Source organism: Argiope bruennichi, chromosome X1 (assembly GCF_947563725.1).
Source record: "Argiope bruennichi chromosome X1, qqArgBrue1.1, whole genome shotgun sequence".
NCBI classification, from domain to species: domain Eukaryota; kingdom Metazoa; phylum Arthropoda; class Arachnida; order Araneae; family Araneidae; genus Argiope; species Argiope bruennichi.
Window position 1 is genome coordinate 4,986,164 of NC_079162.1, and position 21,779 is coordinate 5,007,942.

General features: G+C 32.0%; 1 protein-coding gene across 1 annotated transcript in view; it reads right to left on the reverse strand.

The window, feature by feature from the left end:
- Nucleotides 1-3,973: 3,973 nt before the first annotated feature.
- LOC129958184 (sarcalumenin-like) overlaps nucleotides 3,974-21,779 on the reverse strand; it is a 74,506-nt gene continuing 56,700 nt past the window's right edge. The window contains exons 5-8 of the mRNA XM_056070453.1: nucleotides 20,055-20,321; nucleotides 10,877-10,993; nucleotides 10,183-10,358; nucleotides 3,974-5,176 (exon numbers count right to left, since the gene is read on the reverse strand). Of these exons, the coding sequence (XP_055926428.1) occupies nucleotides 4,352-5,176; nucleotides 10,183-10,358; nucleotides 10,877-10,993; nucleotides 20,055-20,321 (1,385 nt within the window). The 3' untranslated portion in view covers nucleotides 3,974-4,351. The remainder of the gene's footprint in view (nucleotides 5,177-10,182; nucleotides 10,359-10,876; nucleotides 10,994-20,054; nucleotides 20,322-21,779) is intronic.

Here is a 21,779-nt window from a genome sequence, read left to right on the forward strand (position 1 = left end):
TAAAATGATGAATGGGATTTCTGCATTGATGTTTACATAATGTGAAGGCAAGGGAAACTTTGGTATCACTTATAATATGGTTTTAAATTTTAATTTTTATTAACTATCCACCACTGTAAGGTAAGGCTGTGTGTCGAGGGCCCCGACATACTTCCGGTCTTGCGATGGGGGGGGGAAATGTAATGATATTTTAAACTCTTAATTTCAATTTAATTAATTTCCAAGCTTTAATCTTAATTTAGCCCACAGTAAGTTCATTCTCTTATTTCGTGATCCAATTCCACTTTCTCTACTTAATTAATTCAAGAGAAGCTTCATAAAATTGCTTAATCAGCTAAACGCCGATACTTTCACACGCTCGGCGAGAAGGCGTAAAAAATGTCCAGTAAGCACATTCTTTTTTAAAAGATCCCTGTGTTTCCCTTACATGACTGACATGCGTCAGAAATCCCTATCAGAATCTTAATAATATGTTAGCACTATGAAGAAATATTTTCCCTATCAAAATCTAAGGTTATATAAGGCGAGGGATAATTTATTTCGGCCCTTCTTCCCCACTTCGGCTTTTGTCTGCGCTGCGGCGGACGTCTTGTTCGCGTCTCTGCTTGTAAATAATTATGCTTTCGTGATGGATATTAAAAAGATAATGTCTCTTCACTGTCTTCAACTGCATCATGCTTCACAACAAATAATGTTACATATTAAAAAGCCGACAGGATCAGAAATATGTTACACACATATATATCACATATATATATATATATATATACACACACACACACACACACACACTGTATATTGATTTTTGTTTATTAGAGATCTAGATTTGCAAATTTTAAATTGGTTAATATCTGATAATTTAACTGTAATGTTGTATTTTGCTATGTAAATCTTGATTGCAATATTATAAAGCTTATATCTTTTTCTGTGCCCAAGAAAAGCGGTTTTTGCTTCTTGAAGAATGTCATGATGTGTCAACTTAAAGGTGCGCATTTTTATTGCCTTATATCTTTCTTTTTCTGAAATAGAAAATATCTGAATGAATTCGAATTTTAATATTTGACACGTGATTTGTGAGATATTCTAGCTCATCTCAAATGTTCATATTTAACATGTTGTTGAACTTACAGGTTTTCAATGTGCATGACGGCGCTGTAGATTATGGTTTTGTCAGAATCGTTTTAATGCGGTTAATTCTTATTTAGTGGTTTTGATTCGATAAATCTTGCTTGTTTCTCAATAATTTGGGTTGTATATTCTCCTATTTCTCATGATTTCAGGCAATCTGGTGTGAATTTAGGAGTATTTATGTAAATTCCGTTTTACGTCTAAAATTTCAGTATTTACAAGCGTGAATTTCCAAAGTTTTAATGCAAAACTTTCTAATTATAGAATATCCTAAGTACATTTAACACTGATTGTGTATGTTTTTGAAGTTCAACATAGTTGAATGCATTGTCCAGGAATGATCATTATTGTTTTATGCATTAATTTCTGAAAATTGGATGAATTTTCTTGAACATTACTTAAGGAATCGAATTATATATATTTTTTCCTACTATAAGAATTGTAAAACATTCATGAAATTATATATGGAACATCTAGATTTTTTTTCTTGTTTGCTTTTAAGATTATTTAAAGAGATTAAATAATTATTAGGAAAAATTATATTGAAATACTTTTAAGAAATTTATAATATACTCGGGAAACATCGATTACTAATAGGAAGTCTGTTACTTTTCATTTTTTTAGCTCCCCTTTTTTGTTTAGTAATGCGATTTTTTTTTACAGTAGTTTTTGAGCATATTGCTATCTTTGGCTTTCTTATAGTAATTTGAAATTGGAAAGTACTTAATATAGGTCTGTAGGCTTCTGTGATTAATTGGAGTTTAATTTGTTTCCTGTGCATTTTCTGTTTATTTTTGTCTTGTTCGACATAAGATTGCATCATAACTTTGTTAAAACTAAAAATTCATTGAAAAGGACCAAATTACAAAAAACTGCGGTTTACACGAATGATACTGTAAAATATTGTTTTCTCTGATAGCAAAAATTTTAATTCTGTAAGTCACTAATGGAGGGCATAGAAACGAAATGTAAAGCAAATTTATGCAAATTAGGCTTTTTATTTTAGTACTTGGATGAACGTACTTTCTTCATGCAATGCTGGCAGCATAATATCATTACCATATCAAGCGTTTATTCTTTAAGTTTTGCATGGACGATTTATTATCACTTGTTACATTACAGAAGTTTCCCATGTTAAAATGATTCAAGAAAAGTATTTTTTAATGTCTTGGAATATTGAGTTAATCAAACGCATCAAAGAAATAGGGTATAAAGTAGCAGATCTTCCTTGACAGAGGGGTGCATCAGTGCCTACTCCAATGTGCTATGGAGGGACATAACTAGTTATCTTCTGGGAGTAGAAGTGCTTTTGAAGCTGATAAGATATTGAGGCTGCCTTAATCATAGATTCGACATATTATTCATAAGTTCTTGCAGTTGCTACATCATTCATTACCACCAAACTTATTGATAGGGAATCTTGTATTTTGAGGGTTCTAGCAAAAATTGAGCGAGTACAACAATAGTTGTTTGCCTTCGTGAAGTTCACTTTGCATTGACTTTGACATCTACATTCAGAACAGTAATGAGTTTGACCAAGATAATGCATTCACTTTATATGGTTGTTGAATGTGGCTTCATTGCAGATGTAAAGAGGATTTCTCTGTTTTGGCTGGAAAACTTGCTCTTTAAACCGTATCTCTCACTTTTGCCTAAATACGTTCCGATAGCTTTCCATGAAAGATGTGCTGTTCGCAGTAGTCGTCTTGCGAGATGGTGCCCCACCTGGCATTGCAAGTTCCACGAAGATATTCTTTTTGAATAATTTTTATGATTGATAATTTGAGTCTGTAAGGTTGAATAATCCCCATAACCACCAGACATTATTCCAGTAGATTTTTGGGTGAGGGGTTATTTAAAACTTCTCGTGTACCTGGCATACCCTGTCATATTGGTAGAACACAAAAATGTTTTCTTGGCAGGCCATAAGGGAAATCTACCCTGTTCTGTCTTACTTTTACTATCTTCCAACTTTCGCATTTCGAATTATATTTGTTTCATGACGAAAAACCGATCATGCCCCTACCCCATCCGTATAAATCGCAATTTTTTTAAGAGCCTTTTTGAGGAAATTTTAAAAATGTTACGAATTTAGCACTTTTCATACAGGAAAGAATAATATTTCAGTCAATTATTTTTATAAATCTTTATTTTTACTTAAAAAATTCAAGTATTTTTCCTTTTTTTTTTTTTTTTTTTGTTCTAAAATTGTACGATTTTTTTCCTTCTTTTATGGAAATTTAAGTATATTGTGAAAGAAATTTTCATTCCCCAAAGACAGTTATTGCATTTATATGTATTGATTTTAAACAATACTTTGGAATTTTATGTCTGGAATTAATTAACTAAGGGGTTAACTACTGGAATGTAAAGTGACTTAAATATCCATTTTTATGTGACATGGACTATTCTAAGTATCGTTCTACAATTATGCTATTGAAAATATATTTACTATCACCAAATCTTATTGTATTACATAAAAAAAAGTATCGAATTTCTTTTAAATCTAGAATGCTTTCTATAGATGTATAAAACTTGATTAGAATTTTTAATACACTTCATTATATTTTTGCACAAGTCAAAAATAGTGCAAGTAAGTTGAATGAATTTATTTCACATAAAATTTTATAAGCCCAGCTCTTGGCTTATAACATAATTTGAATATTTCGTTGTTCTAATTATGTTTTATTTACTCATTTCTAATAAATATCGACCTTCATGTAACTATTATTTTTCAATTTCAGTATCAGTTTGAAGATTCCAAATGTTTTTAAATGTGTACAGTGTAAAAAAAAAAAAATGCCATGCTTTTCTTTGTAAATAACACGAGATGACAAGGCAAAACTTTCTGATATTAGAAATTAATTTTCACTTTTTTTTATTTGTACAGCATTAATTAATCTATCTTGAAAGGAATGAGGGTAAAACTATTGTTCGAAAAATAATTTCGATCGCTCCTTGAGGTAAACAGAATATTGAAGATGTTTACAAAAATTTGTTTTACAGTTTCATGCGAAGAATTTACTTTTCTTTTATCTTTGCATTGAATGCACGATTTGTTTTAATTATTTGGTCTTTTCTGTTGTATTCCACACAGTTATTAACTGCTCATCACTCTCTTTTTGAATTGCAGTGTTTCTTGAAACTGGAACCACTACTTGTGATTAACGGAATTTTTATGCTGCGAAGATAAGTTTCAGTCCATTTGTAAAAATTATTTTACTCATCGATCTTGTTCCAGTTGTCCATATAGAGCTCTCTTTGCCTCTTTGTACTTTGCTAAAAGTTCTGGAAATTCCTTTGTAATTGCTAAATCTACTTTATCCATGGGGCAGCCTCGAAAATAGCTACAGGTTGAAGCCAGAGGTTTGAAATCATAAAGAGGATGTATTTTAAAGAATTCTTTATAAGCAAGTGGATTCGGTATATCACTTCGACTAACATTGGTCATACTTGTAAGTCCATCATAAATGTTATATTCTTTTGGATTTTCTGTTATGAGTTTTGCAACATTTCTTTTGTTGCTGAAAATTGACTTATGTCTATAGTAGGAAGCTAAGTAGCAATCTACCATTTTGGCATGATTTCTTACTCGAACAGCGTGTTTTCTGGCATATAATATTTTATTTTCCACTCGTTTTTCTAAAGTGCTTTTTATGTCATAAAGAAAATTCTTTTCTTGATCCGCAAGAAATTTGGCTGGCGCAGAAGGATGATATGGGTGACTTGTTAATGAGACAGCATAAATGAGAGGAGCTTCTGCACCACCCAGCAAAGGAGATAAATTCCAGAAAAGTTGTCCCACTACTCGCATCAAGTCGCTTCGCCGGATACTGTCGGCTTTGTTGAGAAGGAATCGGACATTTTGCCCTTGCAGTTGCTCGATCACAGACCCCAGTTCTCCACCGATGTCTACTTTAGATGGGTCAAGTACCACGTATATAGCATCAGCTCGATCAATAAACCACTGAAAGGCAGCATTCAGAGCATAGCCTCTTTCTGTGTTCTTTCTGTTTTCTGCGATGCCGGGAGAATCAAGTATCGTGACCTGTAAATAAAATACTTTAGTTCCTGATGAAAGTCATCCTATTTTAATTAAACATTTTTCATTTATTAAATTCCCTACTTGTTAGAGCTAACAGCAATCATGCGACAATTCATATTATTGTATAAAAATTTTCTGGAAATACCAGAATACTGATTGGCTTTCTAATTTATAATAGTGCCGAACTTTCTCGATTTTATCTTGTAATTTTCCCATTCATTCTCTTTTGAGTTGATTGTTTACACTTTTGTTACATTTCGGAGAATTTTATTGAAAAGGAAGATTTATGTACGTTGCCTCATCGATTCGATTTACTTTTTCGCTGGCATAGGTCTTGAATAAGACTTCAGGTGGCGTGATTTGGAAACAACTTCGAGAAAATCTTAGTTCGAAAAATTCAGTCTTATTTATATTATCTGTATTCTACACAACGCATAATCCAACGGCTAAGTGCACCTTGGCATAAGCAAGACATCTCTGGATCGAATCTTTAGGCTGGCAACTGTGTTTACTCTCTGATCATAGCCATTTTTCAAACTCGGCTTTTTTCGTGATTATTCATGAAGCCTCACAAATTACACCAGTTGAAATCTTAGACGACGTAATTTGTGCCGAATTGGTCTTTTATGATTTGGAAAGGTTTTATAATCGAAAGAAGCTGAATTATATACTATTTGCAAATCGGATTTATTAAACTAGCAGCCTACAGCAGTAATTTTACTACCCGGTAGATAAGCAATAAAATTTTTACCTAAATTATTTTTTATAAATTCCAACTATACCCTTCAGTGTAAACAAGAATGCATCATTATGCCCTCGACGATAGTGGCTTTTCATAAACATCCGGTTTGAGAAGTCTGGTTCTTACTTAAAATTTATGTCCCCCCCCCCTTTTTTTCTCTTATGCATATTTCTAGTTTTAACCTAATCTTCATGGTGAGGGAGGTGCTTGATGCTCTTTCTCATATACGAATTATACAAAGAAAAAGTAATCATCAAAATTCGAATTCGAATCTCCACGTTTCAAACCCATTTTTCGAGTTCTGTCTGTGAATTCAAATCTACTTTGAAATCCATTCAGCCAGATCTAAGCTAATGCGATAACTACAAAACGTAAAGAACTCTATGGATAACAGATTTATCATGTAAGTTCTTATCAAATATGTCCAGAGGACAAGGCCGGCCATCTGGGGTTGCTGCGGCCCCACCATGATTAAGAATTAAAATAGTGTTCTGAACAATAATAGCGCTTACACGTACTGAAAGTATACAAGTTTGGCTAGCTGATCTTCGAGGCAATGATCGCAGTGATCCTATAAAAGGGAGAAGTTGCGGCGCCCAGAAGTCGAGGCTGAGTTCAAATGGACTTGTAAATGATCAGCTATATACTTTTCTGCATCTAGTGTAATATTTTTTATGCGTGCTATTATGTTTGTTTATATTAAGTTGCTCAAATAAAAAGTAATACGGAGATAAACGATCAACTCCTAGCAATGCACATCGCATTACTCCTTCACCGACCTTGGCCGGAATGAAAAGAATTAAAGAAGTTTAAATGTAGCAGGCGGCGGATTTGGATATATACGAAGTTCATAGTATATATTATAGTCTGGTGCAAGTGTGCAAAATATTGTTAACATAAGATAAATAGATTTACAATCACTTACCTCACTTACTAGTTTATAGCTTATAGTATAGCATATAATAATTTGATAATTCATTCTATAAACTAATTAATACTGTTAGATATAACCATGTCTACGCCAAGAAAATATACCTCTGGGCGTCAAAAAAGAAAATTTTCAGAAAAGAAAAAAGAAGAAAAGCTAAACTTGAAGTCACAAGTAGATCTGTTTTCTTGGCTACGAAGTAATTCTGGCAAAGAAATAGCTTCAACTTCAGAAATTACAATTCAAACTTCAACTGGAGAAGAAAGTTCAGCGCAAAGTACACAGTCTAGCAATGAAAATGTTGAAACGGTGAAATTTGTTGAAGAATCGCGTGTTTATACAAATGTGACTGAATCAAAATAATGACGAAAATGGCAGTAACAAATATGAGCAAGAGAGTGTAAATGATCCTGGCTTATGGTCAAGTATTATATCTGATAAATTTAGAAAGTTTTATGTCAAAATCGGACCTGTGCAACAACAAAGGAGTTTTTGCTAAAAATGCTGAAGGTAGATCATTTTCCAATACATGCTACTTTAAAAAATTGCAAAATGGTGAAACTCAACTTCGCAGCTGGTTAATTTATTCAAAGACGCAATACTCCGTATTTTGTTTTTGTTGTTTACTATTTTCCAAAAGAAGAGGAAATGACCAAACTACACGATTTATAGGTGGCTATAATAACTGGAGAAAGCTGTCAAATGTCATCCAAGATCATGAACGCTCTAGTTGTCATATTAATTCGTTTATTGCTTGGAAAAATTATTAAAATGATTAAATTTATGTTTGACTATTGACAATACAAATCAAGTTAATATAAGTAAGAAAGCGGCACGGCTCAAATGACTATTTCAAAGAATTGTAGATGTGATTCTATTTTTAGCGTGTCATAATCTTCCATTTCGAGGAACCCACGAAATAATAGGTACGCCTAATAATGGAAATTTTTTAAGTTTAATCGAATTATTAAGTAAATACGATCCTGTGGTAATGGATCATATAAACAAAATAATAAATACTAAAAATAGAATTGTGCATCATTTAGCACATAGGTCACAAGAACAAATTATTTCTGCGTTAGGAAATGAAATCCTTAACAAAATTAAACATGATATAAAAGCAGTCGTGTACTATAGCATCCAAATGGATTGTACTCCTGATATTTCCCATAAGCAACAAACTTCAATCATTATTAGATATGTAAATTTTGAAGTGAAAAGTTTAATTATAAATGAGTCATTTACAGGGTTTATTGAAGTAACTGATCTCACTGGTGAAGGACTAGCAAAAACTCTATTGGAAAGATTAAGCGAACTTGATTTAGATATTATGAATTGTAGAGGGCAAGCATACGACAACGGTAGCAACATGAAAGGGAAATATAAAGGTATACAGTTTAGAATACTTTCTCTAAACCCGCATGCAATTTATGTGCCTTGCCTATCACACTCCTTTAATTTATTAATTTGTGATGCCGCTTCCAGCAGTATATATTGTTAAAAAATTTTTTTGGATATTACAACGCTTATATTGCTTATTTTCTGCGTCTACAAAAAGATGGGGATTTCTACAAAAGAATTTATTCTTAAACCATTCTGTGACACTCGTTGGGAAGCCAAAATAGATTCGGTTAAAGCTGTGTATACATAGTTTGAACAAACTTGCAATGCCTTAGAAGAATTTATTGATGTAAATAACGATAATACAGCGGTATCCGAAGTTAAAAGTTTATTAGATGCAATACAAGAAATGCCATTTATTTTATATTTAATAATATGGTTTGCAATATTGTCCAAAATTAATATTATCAATAAATTATTCCAAACAAAAACAATTGTTCTTGACTCGGCTTTCAATTTAGTCAATAAAATTAAAACTGAAATCCAAAATTTAACACATTTTTAGACGAATCAAAAGTGCTAGCACATAATTTGAACATCTCAAAACATTTTCCAGTAAAACGAATTCGAAAAAGAAAATTATTATATTCCGAATCAGCAGAAGACGCAGTTATAAAAAACCCGGTAGAGGAATTGAGGTGTTATTTTTTTAACACTGTAATTGATACTGTTATTTTACAAATAGAAGATAGATTTAAAAGTATATCAAATATTATTTCTGATTTCAAATGAGTCACTGATATAAAAATTTTAGAAAAACATGAATTAGAGAAATATTCCAAAAACTTTGTGAAGGTTTATAACAAAGATGTATATGAAAACCTAATTCAGTAAATTTGTTTGCTACAGGATTTGATTTTGAATGAAAGAGATGTAAATAACGCACAAGGCATATTGCAATACATACTAAATAATAATTATAATAAATTATTTCTGTGTTTCTTATGGCACCTAGACAAGCCCGCTATTACGGAGACAGCGATTTAAGCCGATAGAGGGCGCGTCTCTTGTTTAAGAGTTATTTCTAAATGTATTAACTGTTTTAAAACTTTTCTTTACGTTGCCAGTTATTATAGCAAGTGCTGAGTGCTCTTTCAGTAAATTAAAATTAAAAAAGAATTATTTTCGGTCAAGCATGTGTTCAGAACGCTTAAATGCACTAGCTATATTAAGCATCGAAAAAGAAATTGCAAAAAATTGTAATTTTTCTAAAGTAATTGATGTATTAGCAAAAAAACAATTACGCATTAAATAAACATGCATTAATAATTTGTGTTCGTGTTTGTTTTTTTTTCTCAAAAAATTAGGGCCCCAAATGGCTTCTTGCACCCGAGCCCCTTCATAGAGAAGGCCGACTCTGGCAGAGGTTGAACATCTATTCTCTCATGTATATAAACGCGATAACTCAAAGAGGCAATGAAATTGTTTTGTGACTCTAATTGTAGATCTGTGTCAAATTTTGGCTTCAATTGTTCCAAAAACAAAGGTATGGAAAACACATACTTGATTTTCTGGTAAATAAATTGGCGATTAATCGCCAAAGACCCATCTTCCGCAGTTATTGTTCGTCAATGCCATGCAGTTAAAACACATTTTTTACCATCCTACGAAGCACGCACAATTCTTGTGCGTGAAAATAAAAATCTGTGCACTCGTGACATTCACTGCATTGCCCTACGATTTTATGCGGGGGAAACCACTTCCGTTGGTCCATTTGGATGTTTCTAGTTGAGCTCAATCTACAGTTTAAAAATATTCGACAAGAATTCATATTTTTGTCTAAATCTTGAATAAGTATAAATGCGTTCATGCATATACGTTTTCCTATTGAAGTGTATAGAAGACTCCAATGATATTTAACAAGAACTTATATTAATTAAAACCAACATCAGGTTGCATATTATTGAATCGGATGACAGTTATATGACTACATCATACTTTCTGCAACAAGGGGTGTGGAATGTGGATGCTTCGGAAATGATCAAGAAATCCTTGTCCGAACTTCTGTACTCCGACGTACTTCCAATCAGCTGCCAGTTCGGTTCCACTGACAATCCGTCGTTGAGCACCATAAGTCAAAAGAGTGAAATCAACGTCGGTGATGCCAGTACTGCCTAAATAGAGAGGGAAAATAGATCTATTTTTTAGAAACAGTCTACATTACATTTTAATAGGAAATATTATTAAAGTCTTGAACTGTTTTATAATATATCTTTATTAAGTGTTTCATGTCACAAAGATGCAAGCAAGACTTCTGTTATTTTAATTTAGTTGAGCTTTGAATGATTATTTATAATGACTAGAAATAAAGTTTCAGTATTGTTTTTCGTCGATATTCTTTTGTGTTAAGATACATGTAGAATCAGGTTTGGATTATAAATAGTTTACTTTTGTTCATGTTATTCACGAAGCATGCTCCATGACTTCTTTTCTAAACTAGATTAATAGATTAAGACTTTTTACTATGATTATGCATTTATCTAAGCAATGACTTGAAAGTTTAGTTATACCCGTTGTAAAGGAACACTAGGGCTATTTTGGGATGGACCTCGTAATTTTGAACCGAGGCCAGATGACGAGGACGACACCTGAGCTGGCACTCTCCTCTCCACTGACTTGAAAGAAATCTTACCTATTTTGAGAGCTGACGGTGTTCTTTCTAAACCTAAAAGGTAATTGATGATCGAAGTCTTGCCAGCGCCCCAAGGACCAAGGAAAAGAAGCATTGGTTTGCTGAATATTTCAGCATCTATAAAGAAAGGAAAGTTAATACAAAAGCAAATGTTACGGTTTTCGTTCTTCAAATAATTGATTACATTCTTTAAATTGTGAAATAAAGTTTATTTTACTCTTTTGTAGAAATAAATGTTATATTACTCATTAATTTTCTATGAATATTTGTTTATATATATATATATATATATATATATATATATATATATATATATATATATATAATTATTATTAATAATGTAATATATGTAATTATGTATGTATTAATAAAGATAATCTCCTGCTTGGTTTCTAAAAAATCGCATACTTCGTCCCAGCTCCGGCCAAGCAACAAATAATGTGCTAGAAAAACTTTTAAAACAAATAAAATACATAAAAAAATCCAATTTCTCATACAGGAAAGGAATATATACTGCGATATAAATAACAATTCCTTTAACAAATCATAATTATTTTGTCACTTTTATATTAAGTGAAAAATCTTTCAGTGAAAGAACCGCAGGCACTTAATTCTTTCATGAGATTTCCATTCAGAACTTGAGTTAATGTACATTCTTATAGTAGAAACTAGAGTTCCCCTCTCATGATGATGTTGATCTAAGATGCCCGCCTCTAATACCAGCGTGAAACCAGTCTTAAAACTCGTATATAAAAACAGATCTGGTCCCTACGCCATCAGGAATGATAGAGCTTTTAAATCACTAAGGCAGGAGATGTGTTATAAGCAAAGGCTTATGTCATGAGCCACACACTTAATTTACTGTTAAAGATAAAGCGACTTCTTTATGTGAAAAAATTTCTTCATGCTTGAAAATTGTAACGTTTTTCGTTTAATAAATGTCTTTAAATGTTCTATAGCAATACAATCTTTCGAATCCAAACGCAAATAAAACATGGTGCAGTTTTGTATCAGAGCCAACACTTCCAATAAAACATGGTGCAGTTTTGTATCAGAGCCAACACTTCCTTCACCAAATTTCTGCACCATACCAACGGGAAGACATGTGCTTAGACCCGCTTACTTGGCTGTTGTTCAGTGGAATTGGTTTTAAAATATGGAACCCGAAGCAGTGACCTTATTACAAGGCTGCTGCTGGGGAAAATCAGTATTTTAATGTGAAAATCACTTTCCTGTCAGAGAAAATTGTTTATCATTGTGAAAATAAACGAAAAAAAAATCTTGTAAAAGGATAAGAAATGAATCATTCACAGTCGCAGTTACTAAAGACCAATATGCAACGCTAAGTTTTCTATGATGAATTCTAAGCGATTATAACAAATTTTTATCTATACTTATAATAAAGTTCAATGTGTGTGCATGTGTTGGCGCTCTATAGGCCAGACCGTGCATTTAAAATTAAACATCGTTAATTAATCGATCTTTCATTCCATTCTGAAGTACTTTTGAATTAAAATAAAACAGAATAAAGGAAATTAAAAATTTCTTATCTGCGTAGCGTTACCCCAACTGGCGTAGAAAATTCCGCATTTGCGTTACCATAATTGGAGTCGAAAATTCACGCATGCACATTGTGTTCTGATTGTTGACAACTCTTATTTTCAATGGATATGGACTTGGTTTTGAATGCTTAACATGTTTTCGACCGATTATTTCAAACGATTATTTATTTTCTTAGTGTTTGATACATTTAAAACTAAACATTGTTAATTAATCGATCTGTTCATGATGAATCTGAGAAAATTTTGTTGAAAACTTCATGAGATATTACATAAATTAAGAAAGATATTCTTTAGTGCCCATAAGGTTTAAATACTCAGCAACTCTGTTTTCAGTATTTATATTTAAAAAAAAAAAATGCTTCGTTTCAGTAAAAAATGTTCTTATATTAACTGTAGATTAATCATTTCCACTTTAATTTAAAGCATAAATTCTACGGGAGCTAACAGAAAATTAGAGAGATACATATTACTTCATGGCTGAAGACTTTATAATATTACGAGTGAATTATATGACTATCAAAATTTGAAGCTTAAATATTTTGAGGAAGAAGCTAAATTGAAATAGGAGTAACATAAAATATTTAATTATTAAAATTTTAACGAGCATTAAGATTGGCGAACCAGCTGGTCGCCAAAGGCGGTTAGTTTTTAATAAAGCAACTACAATTAATCATTATTTCTTCTCTGTATAAATTTTTGTTGCTTGGGAATGCTGCAAATAAATTTGGCTAGATTTCATAATCTTTTTAACAATTTCTGATGCATAACGTAATCTAGTTGACCAACTTTAAGTGCACTAGTATAAGACCCCTAGATATGTTCTGATTTTTTTTCTGAGTTTGTGTTTTTCTAAATGTTTTATTTATGTTGACCTTTATATATTTAATTTTTATTATAAGTCGAGGCGGACCTACTTAACCCTTGGCATTTATCAAATTTTTTACGTAATGATTATTAATTTTTAAGATTTGCATATGTATTAGGTTTCGAATGATTAATTTGGCATACATTTATTATTGAAAGTTACGCTATATTGTGTCAATATACTAGAAGACAGAGTGAGGAATACTCCCATATTGAATGTTTGATTCCTTAATACTCTTTTTCTTTTTAAGTAAATTGTATGAACAAAAGATATTTTGAAAAATAAGCCAATTTGATAAGCTAAAAGGAACCTTACAATTTACCTTGACGATTCAGTCAAGAGGGTGTTTAGAGAATCGATCAGAAATTGATGAAGCTTTGCACAAAAAGCTCGAAGGGTTTTCGAGCCTTTCATCTATAGTTTTCGAAAGGAAATATCTTAGTGCGCTTCTGCAAATATAGCGGTTATGTTCGAAACAGTATAAAACTCCACCCCACCCATCAAAAATCCCAAATTTTTCCTATTAAAATGTGGAGTTTTCAACTAGATAATTTAAAATTCATCGAATATAAGGCATTATATTAAAATCTGAAGAAAATTCTAGAAATATGAATATTTTTAGGAAATAAATTTTAATTGCGCATGCGCAATTAAACTTTAACACATCTTTCATTTCCTAATTTCAAAACTAGATATATAGAACAACTTATATTAAAATTTCAATCGAATACCATTAAAACCCAGAAAGATATCGACGTTTCAGTGAGCTGAATTTCAGTTGCTCTTAAATAGAAGTTTTTCACAATTTGATCTTGAATTTTCGAATAGTTTTACCAATAGTTATCAATTCGTAGCATTCATTTAGAGAGGGCCCATTTTTGTTTCAACATAATCGTCTTGCTGTTCACAAAGCGTAATAGGATAGTTTAGATGATGAATCAGACCTCCTTCTGAAAGTCTGCAATTGAATTTCACTGAACATCTATGAGATGAATTGGAACATCAAATTCGAACTAGAGCAGAAAGACCCACATTAATAACAAATTTTAACGTGCAATTCCTCCAGAAATATTTCGAAAACTAATGAATATACTTCCTCTAAGTATAGCAGCTGTTTTTGCAGCAAAAGGTGACCCAACCTTATGTTAGTAATTATTTTTAATTACTGATAATTATTTTTTATTATGTCTAATTTCTGAAATATTACGTTACATCCTTCACTTGTAAATATGAAGATGTATGAAATATATTTCTTACCTTGTATGGAATTCAGTATAATTTTGCTCCACAATTCAAGTTTAAAGAATATCAATTTGTGGAAATTCTTCCCAAGCAACTGAAATTCAGCTCATTGCGATGTCAATATCTCTCTAATCTTAGCACTATTCGACTGGAATTTTTATGTAAGTTGCCGAACAAAAGTGGGAGAAAGAAGAGCCCATGTGAAGCCAGAAGCGACAATGACCTCTCTGACTATTTGACGAACTCTGATTTCAATACTATATTGCAAATGACTGACTAAATTTCTCCTGAGCTAGAAACTGATATGGTTTATTGTAGGCTCATTCGAACACATTGATGGAAGAGACAAATTTTTGGGAATGATTACGTATTGTAGCTAGAAAGCGGTAGATTCTAACGACGATTCAATTTTGTGTTTCGACGACTTTCATTCCAGGTATCCTGATGAAGTGAAATGAATGTTATCACACAGGGGTTTTCTGTTCTTTCAAAATATGACCTCATTTTTACATGTAGGTTTGAAAAACTTTTTTAAATTAGAACTTTTTCCCTATTGGTAGCATTATCAGCCTTAGCTTGCAAACTATAAGAGATAGTGCTGGGTTTCGATAGAGTTTTATGATCCACGGGGAATTTTCTATCCCCCTTTTTCGTTTGGCAGTTGGGTCATATACCGGTGTATCCAGTTTTGAAATTATGTAAAGAAAAATTAGCTATATTTCATGCATGTGCAGTTAAAATTAATTTGCTAAAATGCATTCGGATTTCCGAGAATATTTGTAGAATTCCCTTCAGTTAATATATAAAGCTTTAATAATTGTCATATATTCTGTGAATTTCGTATTATCTAGTTTAAAAGTGGAAGAAAATTTTTTTTCCGAAAGTCCCAAAACATTTTAGCTTCCAGATATTGAAAGTTTCAAATTAATGCCCGCTTTTTGTACAATAGAGGTGGGGGGAGGATGTAAAATCCTTTTGACCATCAATTTCTGACTGGCCACTAAATGTACTCGTGACTGAATCTTCAGATTAAAACTGTGAATTAAAATACATTTTTTACATCATCGAAGAAATTCAAAGATAAATCGTTTAGCCATTCTAGAAACAATCGGGGAAAAAATGCATAAATCCGAATGTGTCTGGGTACTTTTCATCACATAATGTAGAATTCTTATAGGAATACTACCTATTGCCGTAGAGAGATTTATGTACATTTTCCCTGATCATGTCTTTAGACTCCCAAATAATCCTTCGTTTGTAGTTATACTGTAAAACTGGAGAATGCCGACTTTAACCGGTGATTGTCAACACATACCAAATATGTCGTGGAAGACCAAATATTTGACTATAATCTTGTACTTTCAGATCATCATCGGTGTATGTCGATAAACACTGATGTGCTTTGCTGGAGGTCGAAAAGAGACAATAAAACCAGAAACAAAGATATATGATGTTAAATTTTTGTTATTACACAGGGTGTTGCCGAATTCGACCGATAAATTCAGAGGGGTGATAGTAAGCATCAGAAGGATAAAGAATCGCCATACAACATAAATATTTCCAAAAAAAAAAAAAAAAACGATTTTAGCCGGTTTTCGAATTTTTGTCAAAAAAATAGAATATGGAAAAATATTTTCTCTAAGTTATACAAAATTACAAAAAACAAAATCAATATCAAATTCAATGAAATTAAAGATTACATATACATATTATTTACACAAAATAACGAAAACTTAAACAAAAATTTTGAATAATATTTGTATTGTTTTCACTAATTTTAATTTTTCCTAAGAAAATAGGATTTTAATTTATATAAAATGTCGACTGACGGTGGCTAAATTTTAAAGCTAAGTCTAACTTTGGACACAATATTGCCTGAAATTGAAAATATTCGTTCATTAACTACTGAGCTCGGTTTTATAGTTTTCATGGTATCAAATAACAAATTTAAGATTTTTGTTCTTTTATTCATTGCCTCAAATAATGAAAATTCAGCTTTCAGTGTCTTTGGATTTGCAAGTTTTTCTTCAGGGTCTTCAAGAAACTTATGAATTGATTTTTCCATGGCTTCTTTTAGAAAAGCATTACTCTGAGGAATAGTTTCTAAGATTTGCTCTTCATCAGAATCGGTTTCCGCATAAGAATTTGGAAATAATCTAGACAATATCTTTCCAGATAACTTAATAATTTCGGTTTTTGAAACTAAAGAAAGTACACTAGATTTCTACGCTGAACTAGAAGTGTGCGAATACAGCAAAAGAGTCGCTAATTCTACTTTCTTGAATTCCTTCTTCTAAAGCATATAATAATTTGAAACTTATTTCAGTGTTCAATTTTTTTAATTCATTTAACAGAAATTCAAATATACCTACACGTGATTATAAATTCGCATCTCATCGCTTTAAGCCCCCAGCTACTAGACAAATCAGTTCCAACCAATTTGTTTTTTTTTTTTTTTTGAAAAATTGGAATACTTAAGCGTTCCGGAAAACCGGTTCTCTTACTTTAAAAACCGGTTTTCGAATGTGACAAATTAACTTAAAAAAAAAACGGTTTTTTAAAACCGGGTTTGCAAAACCGTCAAACCCTAGTTTCAACTATGAATTTTTTAAAATAAAAGCACATTTTTAAAAGTTTTTTTTTATGCTAGTAACATGCACATTTGATGATGTAAGGGGTCGTAAATTACTGAAAACGAAAATGTAGTTTAGAAACATATTTGCAAAAATATTAAAACTTGAAGATGTAAAGAATTTTATATTCTTTCATTTTATGTAAGAGTGTAGTGTGAGAACTGGGGAGTTTTAAAGATATTCAAGAAAAACTAAAATGTGCACCAGAAAACATCGCTCCAACATCAGTACCGATGTTCTCAGAGAGCGTTGTCAAATTCGAAAGATAAATTCAGAGCAAAAATAATAGGTGTTAAGCAGATGAAAGGTTACCATAAAACATAGAGTCGCAGGTAACGTTTTTCAATGAAAATCCCAAATCGGGTGAAGTTCGCACAATGGATGCTTGATGCCACACAGAAAGTTCCACACTTTTCTGCTAGAGTTTTATTCTCAGATGAAGCCTGCTATACGAGACAAAGCGTTTTCAATACGCACACTGCGAATATTTGTTCATTCGAAAATCCCCACATCACTATCTCGTCGAACGTATAACACGTTTGATATTAACACCTGGGCAGAGTCATCTATTTGGACGGTATCATCTGCCCGAACGCCTCAAAGGCACAAAGTATCTTGTTTTCTTCCAGCACGTTCCTCCGGATTTACTGCAGGGAACATGAACAATTGTACGCGAGAACATTTGGTTAATGCATGATGGAGCACCAGCACATTTTAGTTAAATTCGTGAAATCTGACTTGTTTGCGAATGAAGAAAGTTCATTAATAAATACTTGCTCGCTGCTTTTCATTTTCTCGAACGCATGAAAAATTTACATTCGGGAAGGCTTCTTCTCGATTACCTTCTTCCTAATCCTCGCATTCATAGGCCATTCTCTTCGCCAGACTCATTGTCTTTTCGACATCTGTTTTTGCGATTTTCACTAAATGAATGTTACCTGCGACCCTATGTTTTCTGGTAATTTTTCATCTATTAATACCTATTATCCTTGCTCTAAATTTGTCTTTCGAATTTGACAACAATCTTTGCGAACATCGGTACTGATGTCGCAGCGATAATTTTTGCTTCCCATTTTAGTTTTTCCTGGATATCTTTAAAACTCTCCGGTTCTCACACTTCACGTTTATATCAAATTAAAGAATATAAAATTCCTTACATTTTCAAGCTTTTATTTTTCTTCAAGTTTTAATATTTTTGCAAGTATGTGTTTTAAACTACTTTTTCGTTTTCAGGAATTTACGATGCTCTAGATCATCAAATCCGTATGTTACCTACATGAAAAAAAAGCCTTTAATAATGTGCTTTCACTAAAAAAAATCATTCTTGAAACACCATTTGTTATTTTTTTATTAATTTTTTTATTGTTTCCAACAGTTTGACTCCCTATATTTTTGCGATTTTCCCGTATTGGTGATTCTTTATCCTCATAATGCCTACTATGTCTCCTCTGACTTTGTTGGTCGAATTCGGCAACACCCTGTATAAAAATAAGAAACAGAGGTCTAATTCAAAAGTTGATAACTTAAAAAGTAATGGGAATTTTTTGAAACTGTTTTTTGTGAATGACAAAGAAATGTTTGAATATTATTACAATCCTTTTATTTACAAAAAATTGAGATTTTTGGGTATTGGACCCCTTAATAATAAAGTCTGATTTAAAAACGTGGCAAAAATATTTTTATTCTGGGGAGGTTATTGAAGAAAAGTCCATTACAGTATAAATGCCAAGTTCTTTGTTGGCTAAACTAAAATCTTAAAACCTAACATTTATCCAAATACATCTGCTATCATTATTAAGAAGGCAAGTGATATTGGACATTCTTTCTTCTTCCCACGCTAGAATCTAAATATGCATGTCAAAATAATAATAACAATAAATCTTGCGCTGCTTTTTAAATCTACCACGGCATTTAAATTGTCCGGTTAGTCCCACAATAAAAACTCCTCTACAGAATGACGAACCCCCGTCCTCACCGTGATTGGTCACTCCTCTCAGCAAGTTACGCCACCCTTGTGATGTTTTATTGCACTTGAAATACAGAGAAGAAAATGCAAATTTCAGGTATATTCACCATTAGTATATGATGAATGTCAACATTTGCCGGTGTAAGTGAGAAATAAGGATATTTAGAAAATATTTTGGACATCACCAAGTGACTACGTGAATGTTGACATTCTACAGATTTCGATCGTTCACTGTAACATATATATATATATATATATATATATATATATATATATATATATATATATATATATATATATATATATATATATATATATATATATATATATATATATATATATATCGACTTTCTACCCATGTTAGTCTCTAACAATATTACTTCTCCTTTAATCTCATAATAGTTTCAGCTATGAGGTTCAAAGTGAATGCATAAATGATGAAAATTCATTTAAAATTTCGCTTGAATTTAAATCGGCTAGTGATATGTTGTAAGAAGGGTGAAAATCTTGGCTTAGTTCGTAGATGGGTCATCTAGTTCAAAGGGTTGTAAATGGAGGCGAGTTGAAATTTTTATTTCCCCGTAACTACCTTGCGATTGAAGACAGAAAAGTAATTCAAATTAGGTGAATTATCGCCACACTATAAAGAACAGCTTCCGCAAAGAAAATATTTCGATAATTCCAATTATTTGGAAATTATAGGCTGAAAATCAATTTTTAGCCCATAACTCCGACTGTATTCTAACTTAAGCTTGTAATATCTTATTGGAAAGCTCTCATCAGCTACCTCCTCCTTCCTCCTCATAGCTGAAACCGTTATGAAAGTATAGGAGGAAATGGAGTGAAATTTTCTGTGTAAATATTTCCGGCTTTGCAACAGAAAAATCTCCTGAAATTCGATTCTGCTTACCTCCTAGAACGCGTGTCGTACTGTCTGCATATTTATACAGTAATTCTACGGGTTTGATATGAGTTGTTTCGATCTTCTTGATGTCTCTGAAAACTGACTGGGCTAGTTTCTCTTCCTCCTTCTCCAACCCTGTGCCTATTTCGTCTATGCCCAAAATGACATCGATATGCTCCCTGCTACGAAATGAATGAAGTTCAGGTTCTTCTTCCTCCTCGTAGATATTCTCAATGGAGTCATCTTCCTCCTCTTCTGGTTCAGACTCAGCATCTGAAAGCCGAAACAAAGATATTTGAAGAAAAATGAAAATTAAAAACATTGTTTTATCAGTATACTAAAAAATATTTTCTTCCAATTCAAAAACCTGTAAATAAGAGCAAGAATAGAAAATGCTTAAAGGCCGTGCAATAAATGCTCTATGCAAATTGGAATTTTAATCACATTCAAAATATATTTTAATTTTTACTAAATGTTTATTAATTCTTGTTCCTAAAATAACTGATTTAAAAGGGATATTATCATTGTTTTCTGAACACATTTTCATCAGAAAAATTATCTAAAATTCAAGAATTAAGAAGAAATTCAAAATGTGTGAAGTTTTTTAGATATTAAAATGCTAAAATATACTTCGCATTTTAAATGCCTTCAACGACTTCTGGTGAATTGGTGGAAATAGTTTCCAACTTGAAGAGGCAAAACTCTTTCGTCAATTGCTGTTCAAATCAAAATCTGAGGCAAGTGAAATAGAGTGTTTGTAAAACCTCACGTCCAATCAAAATACTATATCGTTTCACTGAAAATTGGGCGTCACAAATTTCTTTTCAATAAGGTGTCATTTCATGTGTAGGGCAGTTCAAAATAGTTTGACCATAGAGGGACTCTCTTATATGTATGGGTTTCGTTATATAGAAAAGAGAATTGAATTTTGAAGATTGGATTCTGGCATATATACAATGTTGGGGCTTGCGGTGTCGCAGATAAACAGATAGTCAAGGCGATAATGGATTGTGTCTAATATTTGATACACATTTACCATTCTGGTGATAAAATGACGTGTATTTTTTTTGCTCGTTACGTTTCTGAATTCATATATTCAAGGAACTATGTAGACTCCATATAATTTGAAAAATATCCCTAATTTTTCTGTAAAGATGACATATTAAATTTCATCCATTTGATTAGCTTCACTAAAAATAATAGTTACATAATAAAAATTATGTTTGAAACAACACAAAATTTGGCACTTTTGATGTAATTCAGGCACCTGTGTTAATCGCGTGCACACGAATAGACAGAGTCAATCAGATGTCTAAAATCTTTATCATTCTGGAAATGAAATCTTAATTCAAATTTCTTATTGTACTACTTATTGAACTACTTGTTAACTTAATGATCGAACATATGGATTTCTCATTGATGGATGTCACTCAAAATTTTGATTGGAATCAACAATTATTGTACATGCTAGTTTCATTCTTTTTCCTCTCTGCATTTCTCAATAACCTTATTCTCGGACAGACTTTTGCATTCTGAGATTGTTTTTCAACAGTTGAAAATTGCTGCACCTTCACAAGTTTGATATTCATGAAAAAAGAATTTCATTTATAAAGCAATTCAAAGATATGGGCCAAACATAAAGAGACCAAACCAAGTAAGCCGGGTCGGAGATGAAAACTATAGGTAGTAGAGGACATAAATTTTTAAACGTGATGGGGTGAGTGGTACAGA